The sequence below is a fragment of the Macaca fascicularis genome, chromosome 10 (assembly GCF_037993035.2).
Source record: "Macaca fascicularis isolate 582-1 chromosome 10, T2T-MFA8v1.1".
Lineage (NCBI taxonomy): Eukaryota > Metazoa > Chordata > Mammalia > Primates > Cercopithecidae > Macaca > Macaca fascicularis.
Genome location: NC_088384.1, coordinates 105,113,721 through 105,136,981, shown reverse-complemented (window position 1 = coordinate 105,136,981; position 23,261 = coordinate 105,113,721). Strand labels below are relative to the sequence as shown.

At 42.1% G+C, this 23,261-nt stretch overlaps 1 protein-coding gene across 13 annotated transcripts in view; it reads right to left on the bottom strand.

The window, feature by feature from the left end:
• CSE1L (chromosome segregation 1 like) overlaps positions 1–22,559 on the bottom strand; it is a 47,835-nt gene extending 25,276 nt beyond the window's left edge. For 4 of the 13 annotated variants that reach the window (XR_012419517.1, XR_012419521.1, XR_012419522.1 and 1 more), the window contains exons 1-8: positions 22,448–22,559; positions 10,407–10,502; positions 7,132–7,274; positions 4,206–4,307; positions 3,989–4,134; positions 3,235–3,325; positions 1,901–2,008; positions 410–502 (exon numbers count right to left, since the gene is read on the bottom strand). Coding sequence is in view for 7 of the 13 variants with exons in the window: in XM_074005513.1 (XP_073861614.1) it covers positions 410–502; positions 1,901–2,008; positions 3,235–3,325; positions 3,989–4,134; positions 4,206–4,307; positions 7,132–7,274; positions 10,407–10,491 (768 nt within the window). In the remaining 6 variants the exon portion in view is untranslated. Of the gene's footprint in view, positions 1–409; positions 503–1,900; positions 2,009–3,234; positions 3,326–3,988; positions 4,135–4,205; positions 4,308–7,131; positions 7,275–10,406; positions 10,503–11,312; positions 11,463–12,573; positions 12,659–22,447 lie in introns of all 13 variants that reach the window. The other 9 variants (XR_012419519.1, XM_074005515.1, XR_012419518.1 and 6 more) reach the window with 6 other exon arrangements.
• Positions 22,560–23,261: the final 702 nt, after the last annotated feature.

The window sequence follows — 23,261 nt, the reverse complement described above, 5'->3', positions numbered from 1 at the left end:
CTCCCACATTGGCCTCCCAAAGTGCTGGGATTACAGGTGTGAACCACCATGCCTGGCCAGACGATTTTTAAAAAGGGGCTACCATTATAGAGTTTTAAGTTTTCTTAGTATCTTCAATGAAAAATAATTTTATTTCATGAAATATCCACAATGTGACTACTTTAAAGCCTCACTTTCAATAATGTAATGAAACAGCCTTACCTGTATACTATGGCTTAAGCCAGGCCCATGGTAAGAGTAATTCTGTATACTGCACATACCAAACATGTAACGTCAAATAGAATCAAATATTATTATAGTATTGAAATTTTATCTTTTAACAAAGCAAGAGTAAATAGGTTTCTAGATTGTAGCCAAATAACTCTTAATGAAAGAAAAAGACCACTCAGGCAACATTTTAAATACTTACATCAGTTTGTAAAAGCTTATTATCCAATGTTAAGAGAGTATGAAAATTATTCATCCAAGTTTCCATATTATCTTCAAAAAATTCAGGGAGATCCTACAGAATAAACACTGACTTGAAACTTTTGATTAAAATATTAAGAACACTACTTTTATAAGTTCCTTCACCATGTGGACAAACACCATGTGGACAAAACATTTTATACACAGGCTTCACAGCCTGAGCATTACCTATTCTGACAAGAATTCTCTGCTCCAGCTACATCTGGCAGCTGTATAAAGCATTCTGACTTCTGCCTGTTTGTATGCTATAAATGATGCCACCTCTAGTTCTTGTCCTAATCTAAATCTTCCTTCAAGGTTCAGCTAAGACTATATGAAGACTTTCCTTACAAAGCTCAAGCTCAGGGAATACTAATACATCCCCTTTCTTTTCTGAACTACATTTATTGTAAGATGACCACCAAGGCAGACAAACTAATTGTCTTATAGTTATTGATTTCTTGTGGCATAGTACTGCCTTCTTAATGAGGGTACAAGTCCCCTGAGGGCAGATTATGCCTCTTTCCTTGGTCTCCCTGCCAGACAAGTTATCAAGAGCTTCATTAAACCTGACTTCTCAGAATTCAAAAGGTGCAAGAAATAACAGTAGTACTCATTTAAGTAAGAACTTCTCAAACTGCTATCCAGCTGAACACTGATGTGGAACATGTCCTTTTGGGCTGTTCATCTCCTATTCTAGCTAAAACAACCCAATTTCCTTTTGGGGAATGTTCTCCCTACCACTATGAGTTTATTCATGTTGTGAAGATAAGTCCAGGTACTGGCTACAAACAATGAATGGGCTAGGTCCTCCTTGCATCGCAGTATAGCAACAATCTGTACCAATTAACACCCCTTTCTTGGTCCTGAATCTTGAATTAATGGCTAAGAACAGAAAAAATGATTGGAGGCCACTATCTCAGTAGCAACAGGGTAACTAGGCATTCCCTGCTATAACCCTGTGGCTATGTTTCCTCTGAAATACTACTAGTTCTTACCCCTTTCAAAGTCTGGTACTTCAAGCCTTTTGTCTCCCTCATATGGCTTCCAATACAAGTCCTTTTGTATAAGCTGGACAGCAACCCCTAACCAAAACATGATTCCCCAAATGTTAATACCCATATAAATGAACCAAAGAGGAAGGCCTCAGAAATCTAGCTTCTTAATGCCGTCAGTAAAACAGTGTACAGGGTGACTCTCCAAGAATAAGTTAGGATGGTGGGTTTTGCTAACCTACCAGATACAAAAGAATACTGCTTTTTTCCATGAAACATCTCATTAGCATCTGTAGGAACTATATCGTAAAACAGAAGACTATAGATAAATAGGGGGAGTCAGAAAAAACCTTGTCTTTTAGAAAAATCAATGCTGGCAAAAAAGTCTTATCAAATAGAAAGAAAACTCTCTAACATCGAAGAGTAAGAACCAAAAGCAAGAAATCAAATTAACTTACCTGAAAGTTTAAACTATAGAACAATTTTGAGATCAGGATCAGGGAAGAAAACAGAATCCTCAGGGCAGAGGCATCATTTGCATGGGTACTGCAAAGTTCAATAGTGGCCTTGGAAAGGAATATAGCAACACCGTTTTAGTGCATCGTAAACCCAGCATGCTGATCTTAGTGAAATAGCCTTGCACTAAGCTGAGACTATTCATATTTCTTCTCCAAAATTTGGCTTTTATTTATTTTTTTGAGACGGAGTCTCGCTCTGCACCCAGGATGGAGCGCAGTGGCACAATCTCGGCTCACTGCAAGCTCCGCCTCTTGGGTTCATGCCATCCTCCTGCCTCAGCCTCCCAAGTAGCTGGGACTACAGGCGACTGCCACCACGGCCGGCAATTTTTTTGTATTTTTAGTAGAGACGGGGTTTTACCATGTTAGCCAGGGTGATCTCGATCTCCTGACCTCATGATCCACCCGCCTCAGCCTCTCAAAGTGCTGGAATTACATGCGTGAGCCACCATGCATGGCCTTGGCTTTTAAATAATATACAGTCACTTAAGAGATTGTGAGTCTTTATCATTCTAAATGCAATTAACAGGTTTTACTGACCAAGCGCAGTGGCGCAGGCTCTAATCCCAGCGTACTCGGTGAACTGCTTGAACCTGGGAGGCGGAGGTTGCAGTGAGCAAGAGCGAAACTCCATCTCAAAAAAAAAAAAAAAAGAGAAAAAGCAGCTAGGAGTGGTGGTGTGCACCTGTAGTCCCAGCTACTTGGAATGCTGAGGTGGGAGAATCACCTGAGCTTGGGTAGTTGAGGCTGCAGTGAGCTATAATCATGCCCCACTGCACTCCAGCCTGGGCAATGAGAGTGAGACCCTGTCTTTAAAAAAGAAAAAAAGTATTTATGTATTTCTTTAAATCTTATAGGATTCTTGCAAACGCCAAGAACACATTCAGGAAAGCATCCTGTAAACTGTAAAATAATGTATAAATATATAAATTAATTAAACTCCAAACATAGTCAAATAAAAATATGTTTAGAGACACATACTCAAATACTTGGGTGAAATGATATGATGCTTAGAATTTGCTTTTACAATATTCCTAAGAAAGGGAACAGAAAAAATAAAACGTTGCTAACCATTAAATTTGTGTCATAATAGATGGGAGTTCACGATAGCATCTCTATTTCTGTGTAGGTTTGAAATTTTTCAAAAGAAATGCTCTAAACATTATCTATCAAATAAGCTTTCAAAGCATTCTGTTAACATGTATACAAACATTCAAACAATTTAAAACATTAATTTAAAAATACCATCAAGATGCATTAGATGCATTCCATACCTTAAAAAGATTAGTCAAAGGCAAGGCAAAGGCATCCAGAACAAGTTTAATTTCAGTCCATAACTCGTTTGACTTAAATTCATGACGGTATCTAGAAAAGCAAGGTAAAACAGATACATTTACAAGTTTTTTTTATGTACTTACTTTAGGTCTTCAAGGATAGATGCTGATTGGACATCTACGGATAGATGGTTTTCTGAAATTCAAAGGGAATTCTTGTTTTTTGTTGAGATGGAGTCTCGCTGTTGCTCAAGCTGGAGTGCAGTGGTTTGATCTCGGCTCACTGCAGCCTCCACCTCCCAGGCTCAAGTGATTCTCCTGTCTCAGCCTCCCGAGTAGCTGGGATGACAGGCACATACTACCACGCCTGGCCTTTTTTTTTTTTTTTTTGTATTTTTAGTAGAGACAGGGTTTTACCATGTTGGCCAGGCTGGTCTCGAACTCCTGACCTCAGGTGATCCACCCACTTTGACCTTCTAAAGTGCTGGGATTACAGGCGTGAGCCACCATGCCCAGCCAGTTTTCTTTTTAAAGAAATCAAGCAGTTTATTAAGACTAAGTATTTCATAGGTAATAGAGCAGTATGAAATAAATATCCTAGTTGAGAAGTAACAAACACAATACAGAAACTTCAGGACTCATTCCAGGATGATCACATTCAAAGGAATGACAACAGTCACAAAAACATAACTGTTTACACAAGCAAATAAAACTTTAAAAAGTATTTTAAAAACATGAATCTATGCATTAATACCTTTTAAATAATGAATGTGCTGTACGGAGAACTCCATTAATAACATGGAAATCTCCACTCTGAAAGCGATTCACCATTTCTGTCAGCAAGTCAGGCCATTTCTGTGGAAAATCTTCTCTGCCAATAATGCTAATTGCATCACTTAACTGGGAGAGGAAAAGATTAATTAGATGAGAGCTTTACAGAGAAGCCCATGTAAAAAGCAGAGTGATGTTACCTGCTTCTGAATTTGCTCTGGGCTGCTAAGCATCAAGTGCACTATGTTGGCTTTAATGGCCACTCGATCGGCTTCACAAATTTTGTTTGGTTCATCTTCAACCTAAAAGCAAAGCAGTAACTGAGGAAGTAACCCAAAATCCATATTCATATCCTTATGATTTTAGGTAAAACATAACTTTATTTCCTAATTTTCTAAGAAAACAGAGGAAGGTTTGGTCTTTAGTTTCCCTCTACATGAATGGGTCACAGATTCCTTCAATAATCTGTGAAGGAATTAGCGAGGAAAAAGGAAAAAGCGTGAACCCTTTCCCCAGAAAAATGTACATTCCCTCCCAAATGCAAATATTTTACATACAAATTAGTGAACTTCTCTTACTCCTTGATGCCAATTAAGAATTTCTATTTTAGGCTGGGCGCAGTGGCTCACGCCTATAATCCCAACACTTTGTGAGGCCGAGGCAGGTGGCTCACCTGAGGTCAGGAGTTTGAGACCATCTTGGCCAACATGGTGAAACTATGTCTCTACTAAACATACAAAAATTAGCCGGACGTGGTGGCAGGCACCTGTAATCCCAGTTACTCCGGAGGCTGAGGTGGGAGAATCACTTGAACCTGGGAGGCAGAGGTTGCAGTGAGCCGAGATGGTGCCAAGCACTCCAGCCTGGGCAACAAGAGTGACTCTGTCTCAAAAAAATTCCCACTTTAGGCCAGGTGTGATGGCTCACTCAAGGTCAGGAGTTCGAGACCAGCCTGGCCAACATGGTGAAACCATCTCTACTAAAAATACAGAATTAGCTGGATGTGGTGGTGGGCACCTGTAACACTAGCTACTTAGGAGGCTGAGGCAGGAGAATCATTTGAACCTGGGAGGGAGAGGCTGCAATGAGCCAAGATCACACCATTGCATTCCAGCCTGGGCGACATAGCAAGACTCCGTCTCAAAAAAAAAAAAATTTTTCATTTTATATGTAAACTAATCAGGACACATAATTAAAATCTTTATAGATATATGCTACTTAATCCATACACATCCTCAAAAGCTTCAATTTAGCTCTCACTTTAGAACAAAAATCTTTCCAATTTTTTTTTTTTTTTTTTTTCCCGAGACTGGGTTTCCATCTGTTAACCAGGCTGGAGTGTAGCATGCAACCTTGGCTCACTGCAGCCTTCACCTCCCAGACTCAGGCAATCCCTCCCACCTCAGCCTCCCAAGGAGCTAGGACCATAGATGCACACCACACATGACACACCCGGCTAATTTTAAATTTTTTGTAGAGATGGGGGTCTCACTTTGTTGTCCAGGCTGGTCTCAAACTCCTGACCTCAAGCAATCCTCCCATCTCAGCCTCCTAAAGTGCTGGGATTACAGGCGTGAGCCACCATATCCAGTCCTCTATGAAAATTTCTTGACCATTACTAGTTAGAATGCATCCTAGATTATATCACCCAAAGAGATTCTAGAAGTCTCACTAGTTTTACAAACCAAAATAGAGGGAGAGGGCTGGCATGTCTACCAGTAGAGATGGACTTTTAAACATTCTGAGATTTAAAAGACAGTATGTGGCTCTGTTGCCCAAGCTGGAGTGCAGTGGCATGATCTCAGTTCATCGCAACCTCTGCCTCTCAGGCACAAGCGATCCCCCCATCTCAGCCTCCCTAATAGTTGGGACTACAGGCATGCACCACCATATGCCTCGCTAACTTTTATATTTTTTGTAAAGATGGGGTCTCACTTTATTGCCCAAGCTGGTCCTGAATTGCTGAGCTCAAGCAGTCCACCCACTTCAGCCTCCCAAAGTGCTGAAATCACAGGCATGGGCCACTACGCCTGGCCTCTAAGATTTCTTTACCACTCATGGTGATACTTGAGAAATTATACAGGCTTAAAACAATATTTACTTTCTCTTTTATGGAATGAGAAAAAAAGTAAGACTCTAAGAAGTTTTTGAGCGGTTTAAAGTTGACTTTTTAGATAAACTGATGATTTCTGTCAACTGCTAATACTTTGTAACATCTGCTATCACTACAAAAAAGCCTCATCTTTTTCTCTATCATGAGCCAGGCCTACTCAACCTTAGCATCACTGACATTTTGGCTCAGATAATTCTTTGTTGTATGAAGCTATCTTGTGCACTGTAGGATGCACAGCAGCATCTCTGGCCTCTACCCACTAGATTCCAGTAGCAATCCCCCAGCTATGATGTCTCCAAATATACTGCCAAATGTCCCCTGGTGAGCAAAACTGCCCCCAATTGAGAACCACTGTCCTAAGCTAAGGGAAAAAATGCCTGTTTCTTAATTTATAATTTATTAATCATTAAACCTGTTATAAAATAGGTTTAATCTCAAAATTAGAATACATACATACACATATCCCACAAGACACAGGGCAAAATACCTTATCAAAAATTTGAAATCTAAATTATTTTAAATTCTGCAAATTTTCTATGTATCTGATTTCTTCTCAGCTTTAATTTTCCAACATCAGAAATCACTTCATTTATTCAGACTGTCTTCCCACAATGTCTCGTCACTAGGCAGTGAGTAAAGTGTAAATTCCAAACATAATGGAGATTAAGACCAAGTCTCACTCCCTAGCAACCTGAGGTATGAAGCTGGACAAATTTATATAAATTCAAATGAAATAACAGAAGCTTTGGAAAAAGGTCCTGTTTAATTTTATCTTTGATCCATATCTGAATCCTTTCTTTTTTTGAAACAATGTCTCATTGTATAACTAAAAGGCTAGAGTACAGTGGTGTAACTATAGCTCATTGCAGCCTTGAAGTCCTGGACTCAAGTGATCCTTCTGCCTTAGCCACCAGAGTAGTTGGGACTACAAGCACGTGCCTTATCTTTGAAGAACACTGCTTATATAAACCTTATAAACACACAGGGTATTAAATTATTCACAAAATACTTACAATTCTCCAGTTCCTTTTAATATAGTTTTTGAATGTTACTGAAGCACATACTTTGATAACATTATCCTGGGACTTTTCCAGTAATGTTAAAAGCAACAGTGGGTAATTCTGATTTCCTTCCACAGATTCAAGAAATTTCTCAGCTGTAAAAGAATTTTCATGTTAGATGACTAAGATAAAAATCTTTCCACCTAATATATGTATCACATACATATCAAAAAAAGAGAAAAGATTAGGTTATTTGTGGGTCTACAGGGCCTCACTTTTCTATTAAATGGATTCTATATAATGTTACATTAAACTTATATAATGCTTCAGTTTTCAAATCACTTTACCATCCGTTAACTCACATGATTCTCACAAACCTATAAAGTGGCCTAATTGGATGATCATCTCATCTGTAAGAGAAGCTGCTTCCCAGAGAGATTAAGTGACTTCAAGACTTCATATACCCATGTTTTATTCCAGAAAGGAGTATTATTAGTACTATTAGTACTAATATTTCTTCTATAGGCTAGTGATGAAGAGCAAATGAGTCAATTCATCCTATTATTATTAGCCATATGGGTCCAGTGATTTACATATATATGTAAGTATATATTATATATATTTATATTTATTTATATATATAAATATAAAATTTCATCTCGTCGTCACTATTACCCAGAAAAGTAGGTAGCATTTAAAAAATCCAGGCACTAAGGTTAAGCAACTTGTTCAAGATCACACAGCTAGGCTTCACCACTGAAAAAGTTTTAGTGCAGTCCTTATTCTACGTTACCAGCCCTAAGCCTTTTTGTCGAAGTAAAAAAAAAAAAAACTAAAAATTTCTTAATACCAGCAATGAATTTATCCAAAAAATTTACCAATATTTTTTCAACCCAGATTACATTCTGGGATAAATTTCCTGGGTTTATCACGTGTGATGGCAGTACAGTGTTTCTCTTAATTTTTTTCTATCTTTAGCTTCATAAGGCAACACCAAAGATTCTAATATTTTTTGAAAAGTTAATTTCATGTATCATTTAACACCTTCCCTCTTTCTGATTGAGTCCCAAGAGTTTCACTGACATTTTCAAACTCTCCCTGCTTTGTGCTTATCTTGTTTTTTTTGAAGGATGAGGACTGTTAAACTGAAAAATGTTCTTCAGGAGGGGACATACTAGCGTTTTATATGAGTACAGAACGATTTGTTTCTTCCACATAGTAGCCAGCATTTTGTACAAGGCAACACACTACATACATGATTTGAGGAAAAACCCATGTAAATTGCCAAGTCTCTTTCCTAAATTGTGATAAATACCAAGGAAGTGAGTTTGAGTCTGTTCCTTTCTATGTTCATTTCTTTCAACTTACCACAATATTCATATGCGTATGTTTCTGCACACTCAAGGAGTCTCAAAAAGTCTAGTTGAGTCAGTCTTGTCAGTCAGTCTCAATCCCTGAGAAATGCTATGTTCCCAACTTCCCAGAAACACCAGATTATTTTTACACTCTGTCCTGAATTCATACACTATTGCCTCACAATAGTGTACCCTTGCCTCACACACTATTTAAAAAAAAAAACTGGCCGGGCGCAGTGGCTCACGCCTGTAATCCCAGCACTTTGGGAGGCCGAGACGAGCAGATCATGAGGTCAGGAGATGGAGACCATCCTGGCTAACACGGTGAAACCCCATCTCTACTAAAAATACAAAAAATTAGGCAGGCGTGGTGGCGGGTGCCTGTAGTCCCAGCTACTTGGGAGGCTGAGGCAGGAGAATGGTATGAACCCAGGAGGCGGAGCTTGCAGTGAGCGGAGATTGCGCCACTGCACTCCAGCCTGGGCGACAGAGTGAGACACCGTCTCAAAAAAAAAAAAAAAAAAAAAAAAAAAAATTAATAGTGTTGGCAACGGCTTTCTTTGAAAGTCTAAGAAGATTAGAGCCATTAACTTCCCTTTATCCAGGAACACATTACTTCTTTACACACTAATAGAAAAACTAATTTGCCGTCTCAGAAACCACGAAGACTTTTCCAGAATAGGACAGATGCATTAACATGTTCATGATTCTATTCATCATATATAACACACATTCTCTTCCTCATGGAACCCTTCCAAAATCCTCTATGAGCATGCACATTGGTAAGTTTTGAAGAAACAGGTTAAGAGCATTTTAATATGGCCCACATCAAGGATCAATAACTGACTGCTCACAAGACGTATCTGGCCCAGAAGTAGTTTGGTTTGCACTGTATTTCACTTTTTTTTTTTTTTTTTGAGACAAAGTCTCACTCTGCCACCCAGGCTGGAGTGCAGTGGGGGCAATATTGGCTCACTGCAACCTCCGCCTCCTGGGTTCAAGCGATTCTTGTGCCTCAGCCTCCCAAGTAGCTGGGATTATAGGCACTCGCCACCACGCCTGGTTAAGTTTTTGTATTTTTTAGTAGAGACCGGGGTTTCACCATGTTAGCCAGGATGGTCTTGATCTCCTGACCTCGTGATCCGCCCACCTCGGCCTCCTAAAGTGCTGGGATTAGAGGTATGAACCATCATGCCCGGCCCCAAAATCTTTTGAAGTTACTTGCTAATATTTAAAACTGAGGGCACTTCATATAAATATCCTTATTTTTCAAGCAAAATTGGAAATCTGATCTTGCAAAACTTGTCTGAATCCCCAAAATTAGCTAGTTCCAAAAAACACTTGCCACTTAACCAGGGCATGTATTCTCCTGATATTACCAGTCTCTATTTGGCCTATCTCCCTCATTTAACTTAACGTCTGAGTCCTGTGAACACCTGAGATCAAAATTTTATTTCTAAGTTTTTAATGGAATCTGGTCAGATTCAAGAAAGAAAAAAAAAAGCTCCAGGTCTTAAAATATGTTAGTTAAATCAAACCCAACAGAAAACTAAAAGACAGTAACTGATTATTTGGTTTCATTCACTTAATCACTTTTTAGGCAATTACTCTCCTTTCTATGCCCTAATTATTTTATCTCTAAAGCAGGCAGGTTTTAAGTGGGTATTCTGGAAAGGTCAAAGACAAAGCATTCTAAACATGTCAGTACTTTTTATCCCTAAACTAGTACTTTTTAATCCCAGAAGATGCCAAATAAAAGCTATTTTACTCAAAAAAAGAAACACACCATGGTATAGCAGCTGTAACACATATAAACTATGGCTGAGAACCAATCTTTTTTTTAAATGTATTTATAAGGAGGCAGATAATACATAGGTTTCTCTCACCTCTCCTGAAGGAATTAATCAACCAAAAAACGTTTATTTTCTTTACCTGGACGTCGGATGGCAGGATCAGGATCGAGGGTTTTCTTTAAATATTCTGTTAGTGTTTGCAAATTTGCATCGCTGAGTTCCATTGCTATAGGATCTAAAATATAAAATGAGGTTTGGGTAACTGGTCACTTAAGGAAAAAGTGATTTACATTTTAAAAAAATCCATTTATATTATGGGTCCCTCTGAAAGTCATCCATCTGTTGTTTCTTGTATGGGCAATAAAGAGTTTATTTATTGAGGCAAGAGTCCAGCAAATGAGATGTGTCTTTTTCCCCCAAAACAACAGTGAGACAATTTTATGATAAGGGAGATGAAAAAAAATCCCAAAATTTCAAAAAGATAGTCATAAGAAAAAAAAGCTGAAGGACTGCTCGAAGCCATCAGGAAGTTTATACGATTCAATGCTATGGGAAAGGCCTTACAAAGGTTAAGAAAAAAAAATCACTGGAGGACCTTAGGAGCCTGGGCACAGTGGCTCAGGTCTGTAAATTCCAGCACTTTGGGAGGCTGAGGCAGGTGGATTGCTTGAGCTCAGCAGTTAGAGACCGGCCTGGGCAACAGGGCGAGACCCGTCTCTACCAAAACTACAAAAAAATTGAAGCTGGGCATGATGGTTCATGCCTGTAATCCTAGCACTCTGGGAGGCTGAGGCAGGCGGATCACCTGAGGTCAAGAATTTGAGACCAGCCTGGCCAACATGGTAAAATCCCGTCTCTACTAAAAATACAAAAATTAGTCAGACATGGTGGCAGGAGCCTGTAATCTCAGCTACTCGGGGGGGCTGAGGCAGGAGAATCACTTGAACCCGAGAGGCAAGGTTTCAGTGAGCTGAGATCGCACCATTGCACTACAGCCTGGGCGGTAAGAGCAAAACTCCGTCTCAAAACAAACAAACAAACCCACCCAAAAAATTAGCCAGGTGTGGTGGGCACCTTCGGTCCCAGCTACTCGGAAGGCTGAGGTGGGAAGATGTCTTGAGCCTGGGGGCGGAGGTTGCAGTGAGCTGAGATGGTGCCACTGCACTCCAGCTTGGGTGATGGAGCAAGACCCTGTCTCAAAACAAAAAACAAAAAACAAACAAAAAAACGCCCCACAATAAGAAATTAAAATTTTAAACAGCAAATAAATATCCCACGTAAAGTTCTGAGATTAAAGAAACAATAAATTCCTTCATGTACAACATGTAATCGCAAATACTACAAACAATGTGCTAAGAATTTGCATCTAGGGAGATAACTTCTAGAGTTCAGAAGATGACAGCTAAGATTATGATTCTAGAAGTTTTCATAAAGCTTAAACAAAACTAAATCACAGAATATGCTTGTAAGTGACCAAAAAACTTCACATCTAACAGATGACAAATTAAAAAAAAATTTTTTGTAGAGACATGGTCTCACTATGTTGCCCAGGCTGGTCTCAAACTCCTGGACTCAAGCGATCCTCCTGCCTTGGCCTGCCAGGCGTGAGCCACTGTGCCCAGTCCACAAATTTTAAGCTGACTAAATGGCCTACGCCGATTTAACTAGTAAAACGTAGGCTAAGAAATACATAGTTCAAGAGATTTATTGTGCAACAAGGTGACTATAATAATGTATTGTAGGCCGGGCGCGGTGGCTCAAGCCTGTAATCCCAGCACTTTGGGAGGCCGAGACGGGCGGATCACGAGGTCAGGAGATCGAGACCATCCTGGCTAACACAGTGAAACCCCGTCTCTACTAAAAACACAAAAAACGTAGCCGGGCAAGGTGGCAGGCGCCTGTAGTCCCAGCTACTCGGGAGGCTGAGGCAGGAGAATGGCGTAAACCCGGGAGGCGGAGCTTGCAGTGAGCTGAGATCCAGCCACTGCACTCCAGCCTGGGTGACAGAGCGAGACTCCGTCTCAAAAAAAAAAAAAAAAAAAAAAAAATGTATTGTATACTTGAAAAGTACTGGGTATATTTTAAGTGCTTTCACCACACACACACACACACACACCCCCCCCAAGCATGTGAAGTAATATATATGTTAATTAGCATGATTTAGCCATTCTACAGTGTACATATATTTCAAAACATGCATATCGTAAATATATACAATTTTGTCATTAAAAATGGAAAAAAAAGGAGTCTGAACCCACCCAATTAAAAGGAAAATGGAAAAAAAAAACCATAGAAACAGCACATACACAAAGTACAAGTGTCAGATGTGCATGATTACCAACAGACCACAAATCCTGGGAATCTTATCAATGGAGCTTTATGGTCTTCAACCTGTTGGTGAGATGATAAAATTAGGTGCAAACTGAGGGAACTTTTTGGGGGTGACAGAATGTTCTAAAATTGGACTGTGGTGACACATGCATAACCTTCATAAATTTACTAAAATTTCCCAAACAGTTCACTTAAAATGGATAAATCTTATAGTATGTAAATTGTACTTCAATAAAGCTATTTTAGGGGGGGCGCAGTGGCTCACACCTGTAGTCCCAACACTTTGGGAGGCTGAGGGGGGTGGATCACCTGAGGTCAGGAGTTTGAGACCAGCCTGGCCAACATGGTGGACCCTGTCTCTACTAAAAATACAAAATTAGCCTGGCGTGGTGGCATGCACCTGTAATCCCAGTTACTTGGGTGGCTGAGGCAGGAGAATCGCTTGAACCTGGAGGCAGCAGCTGCAGTGAACCAAGATTGTGCCACTGCACTCCAGCCTCGGAAAGAGTGAGACTCTGTCTCAAAAACAAAAAACAAACAAACAAACAAAATTTTAGAAAACTCCACTTATGCTTAGATCCTATTAGGCAGCTTTTAGATACATAGCCACATGTAGATGGGAAAGTGGAGCCCTTTCAGGGAAATCATGCACCAAATTAACCAGAGGCTTCTATGAAAAAGAAGAAAAAAATTAAACACACAATTTTTTTAAAATGTAAAAAAGGTCAGTGGAAGAAGTTCAAGGATATCATAATTCGATTTATGCAAAAAAACTTCACATATAGAAGAAAACAAAAATACACTCCAAAATGCAGAACAGTGATAACATCTAGGTGATGGATATAAGGAGAGTTTTATTCTCTTCATACTTTTCTGATCTTACAATCACTTATATCTATTACACATTCACAGTCAGGAATTTAAATAATTTTATTATTTTTTCAGACAGAGTTTTGCTCTGTGGCCCAGACTGGAGTGCAGAGGCATGATCATAGCTCACCACAGCCTCAACCTCCAGGGCTCAAGCCACAACCTCCCACCTCAGCCTCTTGCGTAGCTGGAACTACAGGCGCAATAAACCATGCCTGGCTAATTTTTGTATTTTTTGTAGAGACAGGGTTTCACCATGTTGTGCAGGCTGGTCTTGAACTCCTGACCTCAAGCAATTTTCCTGCCTTGGCATCCCAAAGCATTGGGATTACAGGCATGAGCCACCATGCCAGGACCCATTTATTTTTAAAATGTCTATGACAATATGCAATCAAGTTCTTGTTCGTATACGGAAGGAGCTTCGGAAGACAAGACACAACTGAAATGCCAAGTGCAGGCCTATACACCCTTTACTAGAGTGATGAAATTCAAAAATCAAAAAACTGAAAGTTTGTTTTTTTAAAAAAGTTTGTGGCAAACTCACTTGGCAGCAAAACCAGCCTAAACTGCCCGAGGCTATCAACATAGATTTATCTCACTTAGTATGAAAATTTGTTTCACTAAAGAAATATCAATATGTTTGATTACAGGATGCTACCCCAAGCCCCACTGGGGATGTTGTGTAATCCACACTACATGCATCGAAAAAAAATCCAAAATTCTGAAACATGTGTCCTCTGAAGTGCCAAATGAATCACAAAGACAGCACCTTAAATGTTAGGAGGTTAAGAAGGGAGTCACGGGGTTATGTGGCCATCCAAGAGTTTCCCAGAGCCTAAGCCTTGAGCTGAACCTTGAAAAATATGTATATCTGAATAGGCAAAGTAGGACAAGGGCACACCTGCCAAAATAAATTGTGTGAGCAAAGTAACAGAGATGGGAAGAGAGAATAGTGGACTAGGAGATCAAGATCAGATCATATAGGTTCCTCCATACTTGGCTGAAGAGTGCCATGATTTAATGTATGGGGAAGCCACGAAGGTTTTCTGAAGTGGGTAAAAATGTAATGAAAGTGGAGTAAGTGGAGTAGAGGACCTTTGGGCTGTTAATGGTTTGCAGAATGGGGGAGGTGTCACATGTATGAACTAGGCACATGATGCTAGATGTTTTCATAGGCTTTGTATCATCTATTCCACACAACCATTTTACACACAAAGAAGGGCGCTCAGGTTGACTAAGTCACACATGGTTAATAAATAAAGATCAGATTCAAATCAGTCCGACTCTATAGGTCTACCCTCTTTCTACTACCCAAGGCTGCCTCTCAGGTGGAAATGACAGAGGACTGACCTAGAGTGAAAGCACTCACAACACAATAGAAAGGCTGATGTGAAAAGAGGGCAGCCAGAGGACAACTGAGCAGCAGGAAGCCAGAAAATAAGAAAATATATCTAATGCTGTGCTTATGCAGGGCACTCCCCAACAGCCAGAAACCCCAACCTTCTAAAGAGAATTATCTGTATTCTACATGCTGCAGTCCTTCCCCTTAATTAGAAAATGTGTTTATCACAGGAAGCTAATGTTCTGACTGACTGAGTAGAGCCCACCACCTACCTAATCACTCCCTCTAATCCAGGGTGTACCACTCTATAGGTGTGAAAATCAAGTCCCATTAAACCACACATACAATCTATTGAGAGGCTACACCCTTTATGGTTTTTTTATGTCACAAGTTTGGAAAATACTACACATTATATCCTGCCCCACTCTGGAGACTCACAATACAAAGCACTTTAAACTCACAAAGTTACTGGTTTACATAGATTAATTCAGAGTCTCCATTGGTGGAAGGCTGAGGCAGATGGATCGCTTGAGCCCAGGAGTTCAAGACCTGCCCAGGCAACATGGCAAAACCTCATCTCTACTAAAAATACAAAAAATTAGCCGGACATGGTGGTGGGGCCCTGTAGTCCTAGCTACTTGGGAGGCTGAGGTGGGAGGATTGCCTAGTCTCTCCCATTATTTGGCTACAGAACCCCTTTTCAATAGAACATACTTTGGAAAGCAATGATTTAATCTATGTATCTTCCTATTCCTTTTTTCTGTGTTGAAATGTTGGATCGGTTATGAAATCATGAAAGTTTGGGCCAGGTGTGGCGGCTCACACCTATAATCCCAGCACTCTCTGAGGCTGAGAGGAGCGGATCACCTGAGGTCAGGAGTTTGAGACCAGCCTGGCCAACACGATGAAACCCTGTCTCTACTAAAAATTAGCCACGCATGGTAGCACATGCCTGTAATCCCAGTTACTCGGGAGGCTGAGACAGGAGAATCACTTGAACCCGGGAGGCAGAGGTTGCAGTGAGGTGAGACTGCACCACTGTACTCCAGCCTGGACAACAAGAGAGAAACTCAGTCTCCAAAAAAAAAAAAAAAAAAAAGTTAGTTTGCTGTGGTCAGGTTAAATCATTAACATCAGTGTATCTGAGTTAAAGAAAATTGGCCTTTCTTTGCCATACGCAAATTTATTCTACCTTTGGGGATTCAGGCAAGGTAGCTTGTTAGAAACTTGCCTGGGGAGGGTGCAGGGGGAGATTCACAGATCTACTCTGTCTTTTAAAGAGAGAGAGAGAGAGAGAGAGAGAGAGAGAGAGAGAGAGAGAGACAGGGGGTCTCACTGTATTGTCCAGATTGGATTCTAACTCCTGAGCTCAAGCAGACCTCCTGCCTCAGCCTCTGGAATAGGTGGGACTAGGCACATGCCACCACACAGGGCTTATTTTCTTGATTTTTAAAAACACACTTCTTAATAAATCTGCATTTCACTTTCTTCATTATGTTTCTCTAGCATTTGTATTATTTCTCAACTAAAACTCCTTAGATTCCTCATAATTACTTGTATTAAACACCAAAATTCCTGGCCAGGTGCAGTGGCTGACACCTGTAAGCCCAGCACTTTGGGAGGACAAGGCAGGTGGATTGCTTGAGCCGGCTTGAGACCAGCCTGAGCTGACACAGCAAGACCCTGTTTCTACTAAAAATACAAAAAATTAGCCAGGTGTCGTGGCACACACCTGTAGATCCAGCAAGTTGAGACTGCTGTGAGTTGTGATCAGGCCACTGCACTCCAGATTGGGCAATGGGAGTGAGACCCTGTCTCCAAAACCACCACCACCACCACCACCACCACCACCACCACCAAATCCCTTACCACAGCAGAGTCCACGCAATCTGGCATCTATTGACCTCATGTCGTACCTCTTCCTGGCTCTTGCTACATTCCAGGCACAAAAGCCTTCTGTTCTACAAACTGGCCACAAGAGTTCTCCCTGACCATAATAATGCTCATCCTCTAATTTGATAATGGGCACCATTCAGCACTCAGCCCACTGTCAACTCTTCAAAAAGGCCTTCTACGACTACCATCTACATCATCCTTGTTTTACTGTGTTAGCAATTACCCTCATTTGAAATCATCTTTAACTTCTTTGTCGTCTCACACACATACTAGACTGCAAGCTCCTGAGGGCAGGGACTTTTGTCTGTATGCTCAGGACCTTCAGCATTATCTGGCACACAGTACATATTTTGTAAGCATTTGTTGTATGACCTAAAGCATAAGTCACAACATGTCAGTCACCCAGAAAAATGTGAGTTTCCAGCCAAGACTGGAGATTATTCCTTTAGGATCAATCATTAGCAGCCCCAACATAATGTGGGAACTCAGTTGCATGAATGTCAGATGAACAAATGACCAACTTAATTGCCACAATTAAATGTGTTTATTCAAAAGTACCTCAAGAAAGTGAACTTTTAGACTTGTTCTGGCCTGGAAGAATGGCTCATGCCTGTAATCCCAGCACTTTGGGAGGCCGAGGCAGAAGGATCACTTGAGGCTAGGAATTCAAGACCAGTATGGGCAACAAGTGAGACCCTGTCTCTACAATAAATAAAAAAAATTAGCCAGGCATGGTGGCGAGCACTTGTAGTGTCAGCTGCTCTGGAGGCTGAGGCAGAAGGATAGGTTAAGCCCAGAATTTTAAGGCTGCAGTGAGCTATGATCATGCCATTGCATTCTAATCTGGGCAACAGAGTGAGACTCTTGTCTCTGAAAAAAGATTTATCCTGTATTACCTGTTCAAACATGCCAGTGCTTTCACTTTTGTTTCAGGGTTCTGTACTTACTGTTCCCTCTGCCTGCAGAGCTTTGCCCATGGAAAGCTACATGGTTCTCACTGCCTACTTCATTCTCATTCAGGACTCTCTTGTTTTTTTTTGGAGACAGTGGTCTTTGCTCTGTCACCCAGGCTGGAATGCAATGGCGTGATCTCAGCTCACTGCAGCCCCTGCCTCCCAGGTTCAAGCGATTCTCCTGCCTCAACCTCCCAAGTAGCTGGGACTACAGGTGCATGCCACCACGCTTGGCTAATTTTTGCACTTATAGTAGAGATGGGGTTTCAACATGTTGGCCAGGCTAATCTCAAACTCCTGACCTCAGGTGATCTGCCCGCCCCAGCCTCCCAAAGTGCTGGAATTACAGGCATGAGCCACCGTGCCTGGCCTGAAAGGACTCTTTTCAAATGTCATCTTTTTTTCAGAGATGCCTGCTGCACCATCCTATCTAAAAGAGGATTCACCTCAGTTACTCTCCATGCCCTTACTCTACTATTTTCCAAGTACATTTTATCAGGCATATTAACTTCTTTTGTCATTTACTGTGCTTCTTTCTTCACTAGATTGCAAACTCCATCGATAGCAGGGACTTTGTGCTTTGTTCACTGCTATCTCCCTAGAGTCTTACAATAGTGATGAGCACCTATTATATATTTGTTGTACTATTTTAAAAAGCTAGATACCTTTGATGTTTCCATCAAAAATATTATTCTTCATCTTTATTTTGGTTGGTTGACTGTGTCAAACAGGAAGAGGTGGACACGACCTTTTAGATTCTAAAACCACAACAGGCTGAGCAAGATGGATCACTTCTGTAATCCCAGCACTTTGGGAGGCCGAGATGGGACGATCACTTGACCCCAAGGACCGTTCAAGACCAGATTTGGCAACAATAGTGAGATCCTGTCTCTACAAAAATTTTAAAAATTAGCTGGGCTCGGTGGTACCCTCCTGTGGTCCTAGCTACTAGGGAAGTTGAGGCAGGAGGATCGCTTGAGCCTGGGAGGTCGAGGCTGCAATAAGCTGCAGTCTTGCCACTGCAGTCCAGTCTGGGTGACTGAGTGAAATCCTGTCTCTAAAAATAAAATAAAATAAAATAAAAATAAATAAATAAAACCACATAATAGAATGAAACCTAAAATGATTAAGTTGAGATGCTAGGGTGGGACTATTTTTAAGTTTTAGAAAAAGTGAGGGGTTACATAAATATGCATGTTATAATCCCTCAAAGTTAAAATACTACATAGATCCCAGAATCTTAATATTCTTTTTTAAGACAGGGTCTGGGTCTGTTGCCTAGACTGGAGAAATGCAGCGGTATAATTCTGACCCACTGAAACCTCTGCCTCCTGGGCTCAAGCCATCCTTCTACTTCAGCCTCCCAAGTAGCTGGGAATACAGGCACGCACCACCACACCTGGCTAATTTTTGTGTTCTTTCTGTAGACGGGGTTCCCATGTTTCCCAGGGTGGTCCAGAACTCCTGAGCTCAAGTGATTCACTCACCTTGGCCTCCCAAAGTTTATTCTTTGGAAATTTTCTTTAAGGAACTATTTGTCAACAAATCCTTTTTATATCGCCTTACTGATAAAGTCTATAAAACCAAATTCTAAGCTTATCTTTGATTTGAGAAAATGAGAGAAATCAGGGACTTTTAGAGAACATTCTGCAGGTATTCATAATTATCAACAAGATCAAGGTCTAATCTTATGTGACCACAAGTAAAGGTACTTTGACATTCTGAAATATTAGCAATATATAAATGCAAAAAGTGTTACTGATCTAAAAATGACTCAAACTAGAAACAAAAAATTATTTTGGCCAAGTAGGGTGGCTCATGCCTATAATCCCAGCTCTTTGGGAGGCCGAGGTAAGCAGATTGGTTGAGTCCAGGATTTTGAAACCAACATGGGCAACATGGTGAAACCCCATCTCTACAAAAAAATATGAAAATTAGTTGAGTGTGGTGGTGCATGCCTGTAGTCCTAGCTACTTGGGAGGCTGAGGTAGGATAGGCTGAGCCCAGGTCAGCCCAGGCAACACAGTAAGATGGTGTCTTTAAAAAAAAAAAAGAGAGAGAGAATAATTCATTTTTATCACCTTTAAATGAGAGGGTGATACTTTTCTTTCTCCACGGAACTATCTTTGGAAATCCCTATCAATACACAATTTAAAAATTTAAAAAAGCATCACAATAAATCAGTTATGCCTGACATCTAAATTTCCAAGTTCTTCTTGTTGAATGAATGGCCAGACCTAAGTCTAGCATCTTCCCATAGGCCCTCAGTTATAGGTGGAGATTTCTGGAATAAAAGCCTTGTTTTCCAAAGCCATCTCACAGACATCTGTGACATAAGCTGATCCAAGATATCTGCCTTTTTCTTAGATATGTCCTCAACACATTAGAGAACCATTCCCGAGGCCTTAAATTTGGGAATACGGAAAGAGATCCAATGAATGAAAACTATCTGGCACCCATATATGAAGAACATATCCCAACACCTCAACCTACCCTCTGCTTTCTAATCATAGGAATATACCACTTAGAATCAAATCCAAACTCCTTACATTGCCTACAAAGCCTTCTATGATCCGGGTCCTGGATACTTCTCCCTTCTTCACATAACACTCTAGGAACCTAAGATATTCCTTAAATATTTCAATATTCCAAGCCGGTTCCTATCCCTGAGTCTTCTATTCTCTCTACCTGGAATGTTCTGCCCCTCACCTTTTAATGGCTGGTCTCTACCCAAAGATCACCTCCTCAGAAAAGCCTTCTTCACCTGTCACATAATTCTGTCACTATCTGAAATTATCTAATGTTTTTTCTTTCACCCACGAGAATACATGGTTCTCAAGGGAAGGGACCCTCTCCATTTTTGCTTTTTCACTATATTCCCAGAGATTAAGTGGATGCTCAATAAAGTTATTAAATAAACAAATTAATTCCAAAACTAGAGCACTGCTCTTGCATCCATCCAATCCTATCCCAGACCCCAACCAGCAGAAGTAATCAGAAGGGGAGAGAGACTTCCCTTGCACTGGTGGTAAGAAGTGAAAGATAAAGGGTTGTAGGAGGGGAGCGACTAGGTCCATTAGGATCCTCTGAAAGCATGCCAAAAAGAAAAAAAAAAGACATACAAAGAAAGGCCAAAGATCTGACGATGTGGGTCCAAGGTGAGGCGAAAAAGAACAATTGGTGGAATCCAAGAGTAAAGGGTCCTCTTCTGTGCCTCCAAGGAAGAATAATACTTGTGCATCTACCATGTGGCAAGCACAGGGGCGGTGGGGGCGAGGGGGAGGTGGCACCCACCAGGGAGAGAGAAGTAAGCAAGACAGACAAGGTCGTTGCTCTCAAACAGCTTACATTCTAGCAGTTGAGAAAGATAATAAACAAGTAAGCAATAAGTAATTGTTAGTAAATGCTATGAAGTAAATAAACCAGGTGATGTTGATGGACAGCCATGAGAGAAGGGTCCTAGAGAGGTTGATTAGGCAGCTTGACCAACATGGTGAAACCCCGTCTCTAATAAAAATACAAAAATTAGCCGGTGTGGTGGCATGCACCTGTAGTCTCAGCTACTCGGGAGGCTGAGGCAGGAGAATCGCTTGAATCCGGGAGGCGGAGGCTGCAGTGAGCCGAAATCGCGCCACTGCACTCCAGCCTGGGAGGCAGAGCGAGACTCCCTCTCACAAAAAAGAAAAAGAAAAGAGGTTGGTTAGCGGAGGCCTAAGGTGAGGGAAACTTGGGAGGGGGCCTGCCTTGCAAAAATGATGTTGGTAATTCCCCAGCAAACAAAAGGAACGTGCAAATAATTTTAAATCGGAATAAGCCTGGAATATGGAAGAAAACAGAAAACCATACTGGCTAAGGAGAAAGATGGGTGGGAGAGATGAATAAACAACCATCAGCTCCCAGGCAACCTTTGTAAACCCCGGTAAATAACTCAGAGCATCCTCAAAGCCACTCTACGAGGTAGATTCCGTTATTAAACCCATTTTGCAGCTAAGGAAATGGAGGCTCAGTGAGCTAAGGTGACCAGCCCCAAGTTACACCCCTAGAGAGAGGTTACGTCTGGAATGAACCCAGGCGATATAATTCCAAAGTCTATGCTCCGAACCACCACGGCACAGCGTTTCTCCCAGAATGAGGGAACCCCCCTGTTACAGGGGATTTCTATGTCCCGGGTGTACCGACTAGAATTCTCACAAACGATTCAGCAAAGTGAGATCACGATGCCCGTTTTACAGTCAGGGATTCAAGTACAGAGGTTAGAGAGGGTGAGTTCGGGGGCTTCACTAGAGTTCGGGCAAGGGGGGATCGCGCGGCAGCCGCAGCTCCACGCGTCCGCAGTCCCCGCCTGGGCAGGCCTCGGAGCCGCACACCCAGCTCGCGCTGCTGGAGGCCCCCGTCGCAGAGAACGGACACGCGAGCGCGACCAATAAGAAGCAGCCTTTCCGAGCGGAGACGCGGAGGCGCAACCAATCAGCGCCGTGATGGAGAGGAAAGGGCGGGCAATCCGCAAGCTCGCGTTAGGCCGCGCCTCAGCTGCCCTCACCCCTCACAGGCCCCGGAGCCGTCGGGCCTGGGTCAGAAACCTAGGACGGCGCGAGGCGCGGCGAGCGCTGCCTAGGGAGGCGAAGACCTTGCCTCAGCGCACCGCCCGAGCCCCGGGCCCACATTCCGCTCTCGCCCAGAGGCGCGGTTCTCACTCCCTAGCGCTCGGAAGTACCGGGAGCGCCTCATCCCTTCCTCAGCTGGGGCCCAAGAGACACTCTGGTAGGCCGTGCACGGCCCGCGCCTCACCTCGTGGGGATACAGAAACGGAGGAGGGAACCCCAGCCGCGGACTGTAGCTGGCACTACCCGCTCCTGCAGCCGCTCCGCCTCACATTCAAACCCCGGCAAAATGGCGCGACAGCGAGGCTGAGGCCAGATCGCATGCGCGAGCGGCCCGCTGCAGGGGGCGGGGCCAGGAATGCTCTGTCCCCACCCAAGTTCTAAGGGCCAATCCGGACCCCGCTCTGTTTCTGCGCTGATGTCACAAGTGACAATGCCCTTTGGCTCTGACCATTCCAACAGGCTTCACGGTTTCCGTTTTCCAAAGAGGAACGCAGATTCAGCGAGCGGCTGCTGGCTTGTGACCTATTTTGATGTCAGGGCTTGGCACGTAGGAATTGTTCAATGCTGATCGATTCAAGGTCATGCACATAGGGTCTCAGACGCAGGAGAACTTCCTGTCCCTCTTGGAGCTTCTATTTTAGAGGGAGACACGGCCAGGCAGGTCTCGAACTCCTGGCCTCAAGTCATCCGCACACCTTGACCTCCCAAAATGCTGGGATTCCTGGCGTGAGCCACCGCGCCTGGCTTGGTATGTAAGTTTTTGGTACTCATTACAGCCGACAAACCTACATAATCTGGTCCCTGCCTGCCCTGATCACCTTCTGCTTCCCTCCTCCTCACCCTCACTCAGCTCCGCCACCCCACTTTCTTCTTGTTCCTCTAAGCTCCAAGCTTATTTCCACTTTAGAGCGTTTATACTTGCTGTTCCCTGTGCTGGGATGTTCTAGATCCCTGAATTATTGGCTCCTTCTTTACGTTTAGATTCCAGCGCAAATGTC